The sequence below is a fragment of the Cetorhinus maximus genome, chromosome 3, assembly GCF_964194155.1.
Source record: "Cetorhinus maximus chromosome 3, sCetMax3.hap1.1, whole genome shotgun sequence".
In the NCBI taxonomy this organism is placed as follows: Eukaryota; Metazoa; Chordata; class Chondrichthyes; order Lamniformes; family Cetorhinidae; genus Cetorhinus; species Cetorhinus maximus.
Window position 1 is genome coordinate 29,462,096 of NC_135881.1, and position 18,804 is coordinate 29,480,899.

An 18,804-nucleotide genomic window follows, 5' to 3' on the forward strand; every position below is an offset into this window, starting at 1 on the left:
ACCATAAAAACAAGGGGCACACTGGCCCCCCCCCCGCCCTATCCTCCAGCCTGGCCTGCCCCAATGGTCTACCCTCCAGACATGCGTTACCTTCAGTGCCCCTCTGCAGAGCCCTTCACCCAGCCATTGTGAGCAGCCTTTCGCACCTGCTCACGTTCCCGCTCCATCGGCGCCCCCCCCCCCACACCGTGCCAGCCAGAAAATTCAGCCCATAGACTCAAAATAAGGGGTCAGCCATTAAGAATTGAAATAAGGAGAGATTTCTTTAGTCAAGTGGCTGTGAATCTTTGGAATTCTCTGCCCAGATAGTTGGGAATGTTCATTCATTGAGTATATTCAAGACAAAAGTCGAGAGAGTTTTGGGTACCAAAGAAATTAAGGGATATAGGGATAGTGCGGGAGCGTACAGTTAAGGTAGATCAGCCATAATCTTGTTAAAGGGATAAATAGCTTAATCCAGCTCCTATTTTCTTGTGTAATTTAACACTGAGCCATATAAGGAGATAGTAGGATCGGTGACCCAAAATTTGTTTAAAGAGTTACGCTTTAAGGAATGGCTTAAAAGAGAAAAGAGATTATGGTGAATATTTAGTTCATGATTCATGCATTTTGAGATATAATTTTTATTAAAGCTTAACTGTAGAAAATGGGATAAGTGAATTAAAGCAAGCTTGGAGCTTATTGCACTTAAAAGTCTGGGGCCATATTGCCTTAAGAAGTTAACAGCTAAAAATATAAGATCAAAACAGCAGGTGGCCTTACTTAGCGAAGGAACTGGAAATGTGATGTCCATAATGCTTGCATTAATGGCTGTCCAGAGTAATGTTTTGTTTTGGAACTTAGTGTTAAATTAGTTTAAAGCATTCAGGAAACCCTGAAAAACCTATTTACTTAATCAGATTAAAAAACAAACTATAAATAGGGATAATTAACTTAAAGTTCAGTTTGAGGATAGCCCAGAGCAGGCTATGTTGTCATGGAGATGCATGAAGCTCAGGAAGGCTTCCTGGTTTCAATTTATATGCATGTTTGCTGGGAGAGGTCTTTTAGTTGCAGAGTAGACCTTGTGTGGTTTGCAGTGCACTGAGAGAAGTTAACCAAAGTAAATGACATTTAGACAGACCTGCACTGGAAGCAGAGTAAAGCACTAACTTCATTATTAACCATGTGGAAAGCAGGTAAGGCTTAATCTCAGTTTGAATTTTGTAAAGGAATGGAAGTCTGGCTTGAAGCTAGTGGGAGAATCGACAGTGGGCCTCATAGTGTCTTATTGCAAAAGAAAACAATCAACTGAATTAACTTGGGAGTATTGAAAAGTAACCAGAACAAGAGACTGAGCATCCACAGTCAAGAGGTGGTAAATGAAAGTTTTACCTCTGAGAACAGCTGGATCTGAGGAGGATTCTCCAGAGGATTGTGGCATACTTATGAGTGGTTCCCTACAGAAGTAAATAACTTTAAGATTGTTGTGTCTTATACGAGAATTCTTGGGGAAGTAGGCAGTAAACCTTGAATGCGTAACATATATAGTTATAAACCATGTTGTTAAATTAATAGTGCTTGTTTTACGTCTTTTATGTACAATAAAGTTTGTTTTTGAAAATAAAGTGAAATCTTGTGGCATAGTTCTGTTGGTCAGATTGTAACAATATTCAGAAAGTTTTAAGGGAGAGAATTCCAGATTTTAGAATTTAGGAAGCTGATGGTACGGCCATAATGCCAGAGCAATAAAAATTGGGGATGCACAAGAGGCCAGAATTAGAGGAGTGTAGAGATCTTGGAAGGTTGTAAGGCTGGTGGAGGTTATCAAGATAGGGAGGGGCTGATAAGTGCTGATTAGCGTCAAATCTGGAGCAGTTTTGTGCTGTGGGTTTGTGCTCACTAGAAACTAAGTTGAGACCTTCCCAACTCATTTTCCTGTAAGGACTTTGTAGCCAACAGACATAAAGCTTAGCACTTTATTAAGAACACTGAGGTCACCATTAACTTGACAATCAAAAAGCTGCAAATGTGAAAACAATAAAACACAGTTTAGAAAAATAATGGCAACACATAACAAATTAAAATACTGTTTCCATTTATAAACAAAACTCTTTACACCATCATCTGTACATTTTTTTGCTAACAATAATAATTTACACCAGATTACAGTCCAATGGATACAACACATTGAAGTTTACTGCACATATGATCTGTACTCCTATTTTGTTCTAAAACATTTCAATAGGGCTATTCGTTTATTTTGTTTATGGTTATATATCAGCAAGGCAACCAAGATCCTCGGGGGTTAGCCATCTATTGTACAATATACAAATACAACACAGGCTGACGAATAGTCGCTTGGTAGTACAGAGCTTGAGTATTGCTGAAAAAATACGTTTTTGTTAAAGCTTTTCGTCTTGCACTCATCAGGAGTGATGAGCAAATATACCCATTGTAAATATACCCATTGTAAAGGGAACAACAATTTATACTGTATGAGAAGAGAGTGCTAATTGGTTGGCAAGTGGAGTCTGATTGGTAGAGGTGTTGCCATGAGGAATGCATCAGTTGATGGGGTAAATTAATAACCCTGTTACCAATCTGTTCAATCTCATCTTCTAAATTGTTGTTCCCTTTAGATTTGGTATTCTTGCGAATTGTTCTGGAGAGTGCAAGATGAAAAGCTTTGACAAAAATGTCTCTTTTCTCAGCAGCACACAACACAGGTTTATTCATCAAAGATTGTTTTCTTGCCTCAATAACAATGAAGTCCCAGCATCAAATTATTTTAATCTGAACAGCAATTTACAAGGAATTGTATTTGAGACACTTGTGATTCAGCTTTCATGAGTTCTAATTACACACTCTATAATTTAGTTCAGTAAAAGTCTCCTTATGCATGAATATTTTCTTAAAAATTGGTCTTCCAGTAAACTTAAATGTGTTCCAGGTCCTTTTCAGGAATAGATGGGCTGACCGGAAATGTTTCACGGAGTGCAAGAACCTTTAGATAAAACTATCATCATTTCAAATTCCAATCACTTGCTGGAATATTTTTGGGATGGAATGGCTGGGATAGCCATTTTTCATATAGGAGGAAAAAATACACAAAGTAAAGCACTTTACAGATCATTGTTTAGTGCTTATGTAGGGCATGGGTAGCAGCTGTGTTTTAGGAAAAAAACCATAAACCATTCACAGATTGGTAGAGTGGCGATATGGTATGACGGTACAATGAGGCTTTGGCAGACTCGGTGCTGAGAGGTTGTTTCCCCTGGCTGGGCAGCCTAGAACTAGGGGTCAAGGTCCCAGGGTAAGGGCGCAGCCATTTAGGACTGAGATGGAAAGTAATATCTTCACTCAGAGGCTTGTGAACCTTTCGAATTCTCTACCTAGGGAGCGGTGGATGCTTAGTCATTGCGTATAATCAAGATAGAGGTCGATAGATTTTTGGACACTAAGAGAATGAAAGGGGGAGTAGGGTATGTCAGGAAAGCGGAGTTGAGGTTATATCTCATCCAGGATCTTACTGAATGGTGGAGCAGGCTTGATGGGACATATGAACTCCTCCTGCTCCTAACGATAGTTTGGCAAAGAGGCATTTTGTATTATGGGGCTGAATCTTCGGCTCGGCCTGCGGGTGCAGGGCCCACTGGCTGAGGCATAAAATATCACGGGGTGACGTCGGGCGTGCGTCCTGACGTCACCGCGCGTCATTTAGATTTTTAGTTCAGTGACTCGGCTGCGCGCCTGCTGAACTGTCAAAGGCCTGTTAAGGCCATTAATGAACTAATTAAGCCTATCGCGAAAGCTGCCCGTCCAACCTTAAGGTTGGCGGGCAGGCGAAGAGCCCAGGCGGCTTTCGCATTTTTCATGGAACCTCATCCATGGGCGGGATGAGGTTTTATGAAGGGTTTATAAATTAAATACATTTTTTCATTAAAGTTCATTGGCATGTCCCAGCTCATACGAAACTGTCACATGAGGGGACATTTATCTAAATTTTTTTTTTCTTTGTTAAAATTTTTGGAACTTAAACTAATCTCCCTGAGGCAGCTCTGGCACTTAGGGAGGTTTCTGCGCTCTTCCGTGCGCATGCGTGAAAAAGCGCAGACCCTGACTCAGGGAACCCCTCTCTCCCCGCTCGGAGAGGGGGCGCTCAGCGCTTCCGGGTGCGCATCACGCTGGGCGGGCCTTAACTGGCCCGCCCACGTGAAATGGTGGCGCGGACCCGATCAGGGACGCCGATCGGACCTGCGCCCGCCCCCGCACAACCCCTTCGATGGGGTGGATGTTTCTACCCATGGTATTCTGATGCAGTGATGTTTTGGCATACACATAGTTGGTATAGTAATGGTTGGTGTACTAGTTGTTCGGTATAATGACATTTAGTATGGTGGTGATTTGGATATGGAAACAGTTCAATATGTACATAGTTTGCCGCAATGATCTATCAGATAGTGGAAGGTTGGCATTTTGCAAACTTGTTAAAGTGGTGATTTGGTACAGCAGAGTTCAGTGCAATGACAGTTTGATACAAAGGCAATTTAGTACAATGCAGTTTGGCACACTGATGTTTTACTATAGTGGTTGTTTGTCTAGTGATAGTCTGACACAATAGGAGTTTGGCATTGAGACAGTTTGATACAATGATGTTTTGGTACAAAGCACATGATAAAGTGGTGGTTTAGTACAGAGACAATGTAATGCAGTGGTCATTGGGTGATGGGACAGTAGTGACAGCACAATTTTGTCCCAATTTACCAAAGTCACTGAAACCAATCCTGTCCTGATTTGGTAATTAGCCTATTATTGTCTTCCGCTCACTGGTTCCAACATAATTCTCATGGAGATCCAATAAAAAGACAATTAAATTATTGGTCATCAGCCATGAGCTGAGGAAGACTCACTTGTTATGCGTTGAATTGTCACATTTATATACAAGGTTGGGCCAAAGCTGAATGACCTCATGAATACGAGGGTTGAAAGTTGCATTTTCCCATTGATATCCGGGGATATGGATGAATTATGTTTTTTATCCTTCAGTGATGCTCATGTCTCACCTCACTGATAAACCAATCTGGAATTTTTGTCGAGGTTCTCCTAATCTGTGGCTATAACTTCAGTGGGAGATTGGTGGAAGATCCCAATGGATAAAAACAGCCACTTGTGACGTTTCTCAGAGGTATCTGCCAAAATTCTGTGGAAGCTATGATGAGATACCAGGAGGATGCCTAAGAATTCTCCCCCTATTATTGTCTGGAAATGTATGAAATAGGCATAGGTGGTGAGTAGGGGCTAAATTGAACAGCTCTCAAAAATGGACATTGCAGTGTATGATTAACTCTTCAGAGCATTGGAAATGCGACCCTTTCTCTGATCTGAGGTTGTTGTTATGGCTGCAGCATATGGCTAATTTCAGTGAGGATGGCCTCACTGAAGCACAGATGTTTTACATACTGATCCCCATTGAGATTCAGGTGGGAGAACTGCTGCCTGAACACCTTGGGCAGAAAAGGCCTACTCCATCACCTCCTCCTCTCTCTTCTAGTAGCTTGCCCTGCTCTGTGTGACCTCTGTCCATTTCCCAAGTCATGCTAAATTCCAAGGGGAATGGATACTTGTGTAATGACAACTAGGAGCAATCGTTTGTACAGAAGCCTTGAATTTATCAAAAACACTTTGAACGCCAGCCACACCACTCCCTGTGGAGCTGGTGGGTTGGGGGGAGGGGAGACTGTCGAGATGGTCCTTCCTGCTGCTGAATGCATGTTCAGCTGTGTCAACTTCAGACAGGATGTTAGCTGAAGTGCTGAATTCAAAAAATGGCATCGTGATGTCATGATCTGCCAGATTTGCATACTTGCAGTGGTTCTGCGCCACGCACTGTCACCTTCACCATGCCTCACCCCAAAATCGTCCATGAGCTGTACTCATCATTTTCTCCCTAGTTGACATAATTGAATCATAGAATAGTTACAGCAGATGAGGAGGCCATTTGGCCTGTCGTGTCCATGCTGGCCCTATATATGAAATATTCACCTACTGCCATTCCCCTGCCTTTTCCTCATAGCCCTGCACAAATAATTATCCAGTAATCACATCCACAGTGCTCAGAAAACCCAATCTTGAGCGGCATGTGCTTTGTTTGGAACTGGCTCCTGACAGTGTCTGGTTTCCAAATCCACGTGCCTAAGAACTATGTGTAAAGTTAATGAACTAGAATATAGCAAAGACTCTTACCAAATCCTTTCGTGACTGTGAGCTTGTGCCAATTGTGGTTTTAAAAGTTTGCTGTCCTTAGAACACATTGCCAGATATTACAGGAGCTGGAACATTGCCAACTATGAGATTGATCTGTTCCTTATAGGTAACTGCAGTTAATACAAATTAATGTCTTTCACTTAATTATCTCACCCTTAAGTTGCCTCATGGCAGTTTGGGTACAAAATACATTACAAGTGCTCACAGTATTGGGCTACGTTGTGGGGGCACAATTTTGGATGTGCAGTCTTGGCTTGTCATGTTCCCGAGGGTATCTGTAATATTTTTAACCTGCCACTCGTTGTTCTTTAGCTTGCAGAAGCTGTTTGGAAGCTACGAGTGATTCAACCGCAATATTTCCTTCCCACATTTTTCAGTTACAATCAGATTTTCTAAGTTGAAGCAGCAATTTGGTTTCAATGGATTTCAATGATGTGCTGATTTGATTTTAATTCTTGTTCGTTCATGAGATGTGGACATCATTGGCTGGGCCAACTACTATTGCCCATCCCTAATTGCCCTTGAGAAGGTGGTGTTGAGCTGCCTTCTTGAACCACTGCAGTCCATGTGGTGTAGGTACACCCTCAGTGCTGTTAGGAAGGCAGTTCCAGGATTTTGACCCAGTGACAGTGAAGGAACGGTGATATATTTCCAAATCAGGATGGTGTGTAACTTGGAGGGGAACTTCCAGATGGTGGTGTTCCCATGTATCTGCTGCCCTTGTCCTTCTAGGTGGTAGAGGTCAAGGAAGATGCTGTCAGAGGAAGGTGCTGTCCAATGGCACAGCACAATGGGTATCAATTGTGGACAAGTTAGATTCCAAGGAAGTGGAGGCTAGATTTCAATAGTATGGAGGCTGGGGTTCATTTATGTGAAGGCTGCATTTCAGTAGCATAGACATTGTGGTACAATTGTGCAAAGTTCATATATAAGATACTGAGGGGAATTGAGGGGGTGGATACTGAAAGGGGTGGTATTTCCCATTCTGGGACTAAGCCCTGTGGCGGCAGAGTGGGGAGACTTTCATGCCAATGAGGCTGCTGGGAATTTGCGTTGTATCGCTGGCCTAATTAACTATGCAGTCGGGGGTTTCCTGATATTTTGTGCGTCAGGAAGGGCTGGATGGCTCGTGCCCCATCATAATATCCGGATGCAATATTTAAAAGGCAACTAGACATCAGCTGATCCACTGTGGAAGTGAGAAGATCCACCTCCTGGTTAAGGTCCTGATGTCAGAAGATCCACATCGTAGATGCTCCACTTACTTCCTTCCCTTCCGATCTCGGTGAGCTGCCCTGGGCCTTCTTGCAGGTGTCTGACATTTGCACACCATGCTGGTGCAGGTGTCCTCTGCCCCACCGTAAAAACCCGCTGGCGGCACGGGAAATCGGATGCGGGCGGATGATTCTGGTTGGGCCTCCATCCCAGTAACGAGATGCAAAACGGTTTCATGCCGGCCTCCGGTGGGAATGGCGACCCGCCGTGATGGGTGGGAGCGCACGTACCCGCCATTATTTTACGCTGGTGGGATACTGACTTTTTGCCTCCTGCTGCAATGTCCCCCTCTGCCTGCCATTGAACCTGTCATGGGTGAAACTAGAACTGGGGGACACTGCTTAAAAATAAGTGGTCTCCCATTTAAGACAGAAAGGAGGGGAATATTTTTCTCTGAGGGTTGTGAGTCTGTGAAACTCTCTTCTCCAGAGTACAATGGAGGCAGGGCCATTGAATATTTTTAAGGCAGAGGTAGATAGATTCTTGATTAACAAGGGGGTCATGGGTAATTGGGGGTGCGGGGGAAGGTGGAGTTGAGACCACAATCAGATCAGCCATGATCTTATTGAATGGCGGAGCAGAATTGATGGGCCGAATGGCCTACTCCTGCTCCTAATTCGTATGTTCGTATGTCTCAGTGGTGTAGGGACTGCTTTCAATGCTGTAGCAACAAAGGTTCTTTGGGGACACCTCCCAAACCTGTGACACCGATCATCTCGAAGGACAAGAGCAGCAGGTGCAGGGGAACACCGTCACTTCTGAGTCTCCCTTTTAAGTCACCAACCTGAGTTAGAAATATATCACTATTCCTGTGTTATTACTGGGCTAAAATTCTGTAACTCCCTAGCTAACCTCATTTTTCTTTCTTGTACTTCCACAGGATGTGGGCTTTGCTGGCTGGGCCAGCATTTATAGCCCATCCCTAATTGCCCTTGAGAAGGTGGTGGTAAGTTGCCTTCTTGAACCGCTGCAGTCCATGTGGTGTAGGTACACCCACAGTGCTGTTAGGGAGGGCCATTGTTGGCCCCTCACCACCTTCTCAAGGGCAAATAAGGATGAGCAATAAATGTCGGCATTGTCAGCAATGACCACATCCTGAGAATGAATTCAAAAAAAGTTGTAATTCAATGTTGTAGAGGTTTGGTTTCAGTGGTGTGGTGATTGGATTTCAGTCATGTGCAGGCTGGGGTTTTATTTTGAAAAATGAACTGAACGGTCAGCAATTTAAAACATTTGCTGTGCACTCGCATTACCAAACGAACATGTAGCCCATGCTGTGCAAGGTTACTGTCGAATGAATCTGATTTGGTTTCAGTTATACCACACCCTGTGCATTGCTGTGACGCTGAAACAACTTCCTGGTGGTGCTGAGTACTGAGCTGTTAGGAGTGTGAAGAGAGTGCAAACGCACAGGAAATCTGCTTTCACTTATTCTTCCGATTGAAACATTTACCAGAGCATGAACCTTTGAACTATTATTTGCAATCAGATTAGTTTTTCACTACCGGTGAAGTGCAATAGTCAACCCTGCTATCTGGAAGCGAGGGGAAATTTTTGCTTGATTATTTTTCATAATGTGTGCCCACCTAAATACAGATAGCCCTATCCAAAAAAAGTGGCAAGGATGGGGTGATGCCATATGTCACATTATCCCTCATTCCGTCTTAGCAATGCTGGACGCTAGCTGTGGCAGCAACATAGTGGCATTCAGCGTCACTAGAACTAGCACAATGGGTTAGAAATCTTGGAAAGGTCTTGGTAAATTGATCAGTTAAAGTCACCAACATTCCCAGCATGCTGCAGCTGCCTAAGGGGGCATCAGCATGGTAGGGTTCTGGTGCGGCGACAAGACCAAAAGGAACTAATAAAACAACTCAGATTGGGCCGGGCCTATGAAATGTGCTGAGGTCAACAGTGGGGCAAGTGGGCAAGTGCCAAATGAACATCAGCAAATATCAGCATCCATGAAAACCTCGACAATAAATTCACTTTGCTGGCATGCTGCTGGGTTTTTAAGATTGAAAGAATTGTTGGCGCTTTTCTCTTTGTAGCTTTTTACTTCTGTCTGTAGCAAGTTTTGTGAGGAGTGTTTGTGTACTCTGCTTAATGTAAGCCCCAATTGGCAAAGTATTGCAATGTGCTGCACAATGGAAGGTCCAGCTACATTGCCGCAAGACATCGCTGTGATCAGAGTTTACAAATAATTCAAAAACCAAATGCTGCAAATCCGAAACAAGAAGAGAAATGGTTCTGACAAACTGACCCGAAACGTTGGACTGAATTGTACTGCCGGCCACAGAATACCGATGTCAGGACCAAATGAGGGCCCTGAGCTTGCAAATGCCAGTAAAATGGCAGCAGCCCTATTTAATAGACCCTAATTGGCGCCTTAAGTGCTTCAATTGGCTGCCCCAGCGATGGGACTGCATTGGGAAAAGGGGCATTTTAACAACTCTGTGTCTCCCAGTCTGCCACCTGGTCCAGCCTATTAACACTGTTTCCCTCTCCACATTGGCTGCCTGACCTGCTATATACTCCAGGGATTAATTATATTCTAGCTCTATGACTGCACAAGGCAATCTCTAGTGTGATTTTGGTTGAGGACACTGTCTATGAAAAGGACTTGGTCTGAAACTTGGGCCTAGGAATGACAGTTTGTGACATTGGCTTAATGACATTTCCTCGTCTAATATTTTAAGAAAAGCATTAGCCTGTTATAGGTTGGTGCATTAGTCTGGAGTGTATAAACTTGCTCTCTCATCCACAAAATAAATAAGCATTGTTTCCCTGGAGGATGAAATGTGCCTCCTGACTGCACTCCTCCAAACAGGGCAGCAAACCAGAGTGATATGGAGTCTTCTGAACAATAGAAGCCATCATTTTCCTGCAAGTGTTGGAAAATCATTCTTTAACAAAAAACAAAATGACATGCTGGAAGGATCAACCACAGTATAACCAACTGGAGAGTTCCCAACATATACCCTGGCACATTTCCACTTTTAGAGAGTTCAAATTCAACTCTGGAATATGGAAGCAGCATTTAAAGTGATAGGAAGTTCTTTTTCACTCAAAGGGACATCAACGCATGGATCAGCTTCCGGGTGGGGTTGTGGAGGGAGGAATTGAAGCACCACCTGCTGTAATCAGGGGCACTATCGTTCTTCCTGGGTTCTTACTGGGTATATGAGCTATTAACTTCATATCCTCTCTGTCACCAAGGCCAGTTGTCTCCACCCCGGCCTCGGCTCATCTTCTGCTGAAACCTTCATATACACCTTTGTTATCTCCAGGCTCGATTATTCCACTGCTGCCCTGGCTGGCCCACCACCTTTCACCCTTTGTAAACCTGAGCACATTTAAAACTCCGCTGCCCGTATCTGAACTAGCTCCAGGCCCTGTTCACCCATCAACGCTGTGCTCAGTGAGGTTAACCAGATCCCTGTCCAGCAACATCTCGATTTTAAAATTCTCCAAATCTCTTCATGGCCCCTCCCCTCCCTCTCCCTGTGACCTCCTCCAGCCTCTCGAGAACTCTGCTCTCTTCCAATTTTGGCCTCCTGTGCATCCCTGATTTTAATCACTCCGCCATTGCTGGTGGTGCTTTCAGGCTTGGCCTTAAGCTCTGAAATTCCTTCCCTAAACCTCTCCATCTCTCTACCTCATTTTCCTGCATTAGACACTCCTTAAAACCTTACTTCTTTGGCCAAACTTTTGGTCATCTGACCTGATACGTGGCTCGGTGTCATACTTTGTTTTAAAATGTCTTTGTGAAGTGCATTGGGACATTTTTATACAATAAAGGCTAATCTGATTGGCCGGCAGCTCTGTAATCCCAGCATTGTCAGTGGCAGCAGTGGTCAAGACCGGGGCTACAAACGGTTCCCAGGTGGAATTTTACATCCCCTCCTGCTGGCGGGATTTTCCTGTCCCACCGAAATCAATGGACTTTTAAATGGTTCACTGCATTTTCCGGCCTTGTTCCCGGCTGAGACGGGATCATAAAATTCCACCCTAAATCCCGGAGTCCAGGACCAGGTAAGTGAGGGGGGGTGGGGGGTTGGTCTCATGGCCCGAGTGGAGGTGAGGCCTGGGGGTGTGGGGGAGAAGAGTGGGGGGGGGTTTGCTTGGAGCGGCCAAGAGGTCAGGGAGCACCGACTGGGGCAGACCTCGTTGGGGAAGGGAGAGGAAAGGGGGTGCCCGACATGGAAAAGGGGCCTTTGAGGGAGGCCCTCCCGCCTTCACCCCCGAGGCCTGAGCAGACCTGCCCTCCTGACCCCGAACTCATCCCATCAGCCTCAAACGAGGCCGGGCAGGAAGTGACGTTAAGCGGCCAATAATTTAACGATAATATTAATCGGTCACTTAGGGGCTTCAATTGGGGTGAGGACTGGCAGCTGAGGCCTCGCCTGCCCCCATGTAAAATGGCAGACAGGTCGGGGCGGGGGCAAGGGCAGCAGGAAGGCCATCTGAGGAATTTTATGGCCCCGCGCACCCCCGCCCCCACCCCTACCCCCCACCCCCCTCCCCCACCCCTACCACCCACCTCCCCCCCCCACCTCCCCCCCACCCCACCTTCCCCCCCCCACCTGCCCCCCCCACCCCCACCCCAGGCTGCAGACCCCTGGCGGGGAACCGTAAAACTCTGCCTGTTGTTGCTGTCTATCAGTTACAGGCATTCATCGAAACATCAGGACCAACTTGAGGCCTCCGGATGCTCATATCATCATACTGACTCTTGCACTGAAATAAGAATGATTCTGTTTTATTGAAACATACTCAACTCCTGGAAATTTGCAATTTCTTCTCTGCATCATCCAATTATTTGACATAAGCAACATAAATAGAAAAGCAACGTGTGAAGTCAGTGTCAGACAAATGGAATTATCAGCGATTTTGAATTCAGTAAAAGAAGATGAGTGGATCGTGGTTGCTATTAATTCTCTACATCACATTGTTGTCAAATTTGTGCCATTTGGTGTCGACTCAAGAATATTGCTGTTTGTCGACATATTTATTTGTTAGAACGGCAGTCAATACATATAATGTGATAGAAATGCATCGAATGTGCTTTCATCAACTGGATCATTCTAAGTTGACCAAAAAAAGCTACATATTTTTTGGTCGAGGGGTGGATCTTATATGCATCTGTGACATTTTATACAACTCCCGCTCATATTGTTTGAATGGAGCTGTAAGGCTGGGATTACTGCTCGAAATCTTAATCAGGCTTTGTCCCATTCAAAGCAAATGAATTTATGCCATGCCAAAGCCTTAGAGGGTGCGCAGAGCAGGTTTATTAAAATGGTACCTGGGATTGTGGGACTTCAGTTACGTAGAGAGACTACAGGAACTGGGGTATTCCCCGCAGGGAAGAGAAGATTAAAGGAGTTTTAATAGCGGCGCTCAACTCCGCGAATGGCGTCGATAATGGATCAAGGAGAAAATCTTTCCAATGACTGGAGAGGACATGGATTTAACTTAATTGGTAAAAGCACAGGAGAGAACGGACATGAGGGGATTTTTTTTTTTCACAGTGAGTTATGATGCACTGTCTGAAAGGCTGTTGGAAACAAATTAAATGGTAGCTTTCGAAAAGGAATTGGATAAATACTTAAAGTGGAAAAAAAATTGCAGGGCTACAGGGACAAGATTAATTGGAGAGCTTGTTCGAAAATGGTTTGACTGGCTTTCCGCAGTGCTGTATCACTCTATGGTTCTAAGAAAATAGCAGAGAGAGGAATGTCATCCAAACCCACCAAGCGTTCCAACATTGGCTACAGTAAACTTTAGGCTTTAATTACTTCCCGAGCACTATAATCCCACTGATCAGCAGGATTAGTTTATCACTGCCACATACTTACTCACAATACAGCCCCACAGTAATTCCTCAAAGCGAACTTTGGGGATGAAATTAAGTACAGAAATACCAAGTTACTCAATGATTAGAACATAATTTATCCACCTTGAAATCCCGGAATGTTTAAACAATAAATAAAACCTCACGGATTTAAATCTTGTGATGGAAGTTGGGACCTGGTAGAATTCCAATGAATGCTGTGGATGGATTTCCATGAGGCATTCAAATTTGTGGGTGTCCATCCATCCCCTGGGACATCAGAACAGGAACTCGTAGCACTCTAACAACTGGTGATGTGCCTTGTTCGTGTTGCAAAGAGTTGAATATGAAATACTGGCCATTTTTTACATGAGAAAAAGTCAACATCACAAGGCTCAGTAAACGAGTGTTCGAGCTGCTACTGTGCAGAAGACTACATATATAATCGATTTTCAAGAAACCCTTAAAAAGGTGTTGTCTTGACTGCTGCACATGTTGTTGAGAAGTTTTAAATGTACTCATCGCAAAATGCAAGCTTTGAAAAATTCTTGCGTTTGGAAAGAAAGCGCCTGTGCCTGATGTTCCCCTCGGTTTCTCTCATGTGTCCAAGCAAAACACGAGTGGATCTCTTGATTCCGATGAATGTATGTATGGGAGGTAGAAAACTGCAGGATTCAGCACCGCCCTCAGAACCACGCTTATACCAGAGAGGTTTCTGTCTGCAGGAAGGACTGAGCTCGGGTATTTCTGCGAGAACCATTCCCTGAAATCGACGTTCTGTGCATATTGTAATCGGACTTTAAGTGACAACTGGAAACCAAGCTCCGCCATTTCTTTTTCAGTTCGGCTTGAACCTATATTTTAAAAATGAAGAATTTCAATGGCTATAATATATTTAATTTATTGTAGTTTAGTCCTAAAAATAAGCACAGCCACATAAATACATCATGTATATGTTAATACATTTGCACTTTTCATTAATATATATATTAAAATATATCAGCATATATTAACTTACACATATATTAATATGTATTAACATATGCATTAATATAGGGAATAGTGATCATTGTATCATAAGCCACTCACCATCCGGAGTTGGAAATATATCGCCGTTCCTTCACTGTCGCTGGGTCAAAATCCTGAAACTCCCTTACTAACAGCACTGTGAGTGTGCCTACACCACAGGGACTGCAGCGGTTCAAGAGGGCAGCTCACCACCACCTTCACAAGGGTAATTAGGGATGGGCAATAAATGCTGGCCGAGCCTGCGATGCCCACATCGGACTTCATGGGGTCCGGAGTCGATGTTGAGGACTCCCAGGGCAACTCCCTCCTGACTGTATACCACTGTGACACCACCTCTGCTGGGTTTGCCCTGACAGTCGGACAGGACATACCCAGGGATGGTGATGGTGATGTCTGGGACATTATCTGTAAGGTATGATTCTGTGAGGAGGACAATGTCAGGCTGTTGCTTGACTAGTCTGTGAGGCAGCTCTCCCAATTTTGGCACTAGCCCCCAGATGTTAGTAAGGAGGACCTTTCATGGTCGACAGGGCTGAGTTTGCTGTTGTCGTTGCCTAGGTCGATGCCCGGAGGTCCGTCCAGTTTCATTCCTTTTTTAAGGCCTTGTAGCAGTTTGATACAACTGAGTGGCTTGCTAGGCCATTTCTGAGGGCATTTAAAAGTCAACCTGGAGCCACATGTAGGCCAGACCAGGTAAGGACGGCAGATTTCCTTCCCTGAAGAACATTAGTGAACCAGATGGTTTTTTACAACAATCAACAATGGTTTCGTGGTCATCATTAGAATTTTAATTCCAGATTTTTACTGACTGCAAGTTCCATCATCTGCTGTGGCAGGACTCGAACCTGGGTCCCCAGGGCATTACCCTGGGTCTCTGGATTACTAGTCCAGCAACAGTACCACCACTCCTTGAATTGACATTTCTCTGATGGGGTGCTGTGCAAGCAATAATTATTGGCACACCAATACTTCCTCCAGCTTTACCGACTACTCATTCGTTTAGTGAATGGTAATTCCAGGAAAACTCAGCTGTGTAACAAAGACTTCTACCGAGTAACTCTGTCAACAGCAGCCGTGTTCATAAAGGTATAAAGTGGACCTCTTGGATGTGTGAAAATGCCCTATTTATTAACTATTAACAGAGCTGAAAAATTGTAATTCCCCTGATGCCAACTTGTAGCTGCGGGCAGTTCCGGAGCAGAAACAGCAGCCACTCATTCATCTGACATCTCATCCTTCAGGGGGACCTTCAGCTGGATAGGGATGAGCAAAGTCTGGAAAATGGTATTGTCACATTCTCCTGTTTGGAGTCTAGGACTACAAGACAATTTACATTCTACAAAAACAGCCTTGCTCCAAAGTCTCGTGTTAGCTCGCAGACTAGTACCATTGTGGATAATGCCCACTGAGGAATCTTTTTTTAAAAACTGCAAATACAACAAGGGCCCAGATTCAAATTCTCTAAAGTGGTTAAACTTGGCTTTTGAGCAGCCACAATGTTGTCAGCTTTCATTCTGATCTCAGGCTGGATACTACTGAAACCTTTGTCCATCTTTCCTGGTTCAACTTCTCCGATGCTATCCTCGCCGGTCACCTACAGCTCGGCTGCTCTCACACTGTCCCGTCCAAAGTCTAGGTCAACCTAACGCCCTTGACCTCACTGACTTCCAGTAGCTCTTCCCATTCCCGCCTGCAGTGATTTTAAAAGCTTCGTCCTTTTCTATGAATTCTTTGGAATCCTCTCCAGCCCCATGTTCTAGCACGCACCCTCTTGTTCCTTTGTGTATTCTCTCCTCGCTCTACTCCCAGCATTCTAAAACTCCCTTCCTAAAAACCCTTTCATCTTGCTGTATTTAGCAGTGAGGAAGTGGTTATGACACTGGACGAGTCACTGCAGAGTTTGTAATCACCGATCCCGGTTGGGGGGGTGGGGGAGTGATTATGAAAGCTGCTGAGGTGTTGTTAAAACTCAGCTGGATTGGTGTCTTTCAGGGAAGAGACCCTTCCAACAGCATCTACGCTCACTCACTTTACAAAACCGCTTCATGAAATTCAGGGCCACGGGGAGTCGGAGCCTATCCCGACAGGCAATGGGCACTAGACAGAGTACACCCAGGACGGGACACCAGTCCACCACGTGGAGTATCTATACTTGAACAGGGAAATGTGCAGGGCAGCAGGGCAGTTTCAAAGAATTGGAGCAGGCACAATGGGCTGAATGGTCTCCTTCTGTGCTGTATGAAATGATATCTCCCATCACTGTCAAAAACCTCCTCAAAACCTACCTCCACAACTATTCGGTGTCCTAAACAACTCGCTTCGCAAACTCCTGCTCATTGTCCGTCCAATTATTTGCAAAGTGTCTTGAGAATTTTACTATGTTACAGGTGCTACACAAGCTGCAAGCTGCTGTTATTTTATTGGGATCTTTGCCACTGCCTGCTCAGGCATTATTTCCCTTAAGGCTAGCTGACATTCTGTTGGTGTGCAGGATTACAGCCAGGTTCCAGATTCTGGCTGCCTGTTGTTGTCATCCATTAGAAAATTACATTCCTTTAACATTCAAGTCTTGTAACCAAGTTATCGGGCAAAGGTCACTGAAGCAGGCAAAATGAATAAGTTCAAGAAAGAATTGGATAGAGTTCTGGAGGGAGAAGAGACTGACAGCTTACAGCGAGATGGAATCTAGGTGCACTTCACCTACAAACATAATAACCTTTACGTGTTCTTAAAACTATTTCTGTTCTTAAACAAATGTGCATCTTTACTAGGCTTAGGAACCTAGACAAACCCAGTGCTAGCTTGCATATAGATCATACTTTGTTATAGCAAACAAAAACCAGCTGAAATTAGGGGTGCCATCCCCTTGCAAGTTATTATTAAGATTTTCCTCAGGGGTGAGTCATGCTTTGGAATGATGTTTTATATCAGTGGTAACCTTTGGGAAAGATTGACATTCGTGGAGAAATCACACAGCCTGTAATTCTCATCTTTTAAAATGAATGCACAGAGGCTCACAGACCATGTCCCCAGGTGCTTCTAACATATTAGAAGTTCTGGAAGGCAGAATTCCCTAATTGATTAACGTGATAGGTGGAAATTTCCCTTCCAAAGACCAAGCGCGTTGGCAGGTGGGAAAGTCAGCGTGATTCCCACGAGGCCGTGGGGCAGGTTCTCACGCCTGATCTTCCACTTTTCAGCTCATTTTTTATGCATCAGCGAGGACATTGTCGAATCTCATGGTGGGGCGGGCAGTGATTCGTCTGCCCCGCCGATACCTCATGGGGTCGAAGGTCCTGGCACCATATTGTTATGACATGGCAGATGATGTGAGCCAGACAGATCAAATCCACAAGGGAAACTTGACTATGTGGCCACAAAAACTGTTTTGACATTTGTATTTTATTTCGAGATGCGTGCCTTGAATTCAGTGGTAATAAGTCCACCACGACTTCAGAGGTTCTTTAGAAAACTAAATTAAACATTTATTAACAAAAGAAAGGATTTCAAGCACATACATAAGTCAACAAATTACTACTATAATAACTCCTAAAACCCCGAATTAATCTGGCTTCCAGTTACACGCAGGTTAAGGCAACAGTAAAAAACAAATAGATTTAAACAGACCCAGGCAAAGCACACAATACCCTGGACAGTGGAATTCAAAGTGAGTATTCTCAACTTCGGTTCCTGTAGACAGCAACTTAATGCATAGAGGCTGGAGGATTTTTACACTTGTGTTAGATCTTAGAATGTCTTCTTCCCTTACACATAGCCTCATCTCATTTATATATATTTCTTCTTTTTTAATGCAAATCCCATTGTTCCCATGGGCAGGATTTTCCGTTCGTCGGGCGGGTGTGGCGGGAGGGCGTGGGAGCGGCCGGGATAAGGTCTGCCCACCCGTGATTGGCCCTTGATCGCGAATTCGCGCTGGCTGGCTGTTAATTAACGGCCATCCAGCGTGAAATGCGCACTGAAACGCTCAGTGCTGCCAGGGTGGGGGCAGGAAGAGGGCGAGAGTGGAAGTCTGTGCTTGGGCGGGGCAGCATGTGCTGAAAGCACCCTGAGGGCACAGAGCTGCCTCAGGGAGCTGAAAAATCGGAGAAATGAAAGTAAAGATTTAAAGATGATATAAACATGTCCCCACATCTGGACTCAGTCGGATGAAGAGGGACATGTTTAAAATGATGGTGAAAAGTATTTAATAGATTTTTATTCACTGTTGGGAACCTCATTCTGCCCGTGGATGAGGTTTTGTTAAAAATGCAAAGGCTGCCTGGCCTATTCGCCTGCCCGCCAACTGAACAGTTGAACGGGCAGCGAAAAATATAAATTAATTAGTTGCTTAAGGGCCTTAATAGGCCTCTTAATTGTTGGCAAGCTCACTGCCGACTCCCGTACACACCCACCGACTG

General features: G+C 44.5%; 1 protein-coding gene across 1 annotated transcript in view; it reads right to left on the bottom strand.

The window, feature by feature from the left end:
• Nucleotides 1–12,171: 12,171 nt before the first annotated feature.
• LOC144677033 (vasoactive intestinal polypeptide receptor 2-like) overlaps nt 12,172–18,804 on the bottom strand; it is a 215,023-nt gene continuing 208,390 nt past the window's right edge. Inside the window, exon 13 of the mRNA XM_078537306.1 lies at nt 12,172–14,211. Within this exon, the coding sequence (XP_078393432.1) occupies nt 14,056–14,211 (156 nt within the window). The 3' untranslated portion in view covers nt 12,172–14,055. The remainder of the gene's footprint in view (nt 14,212–18,804) is intronic.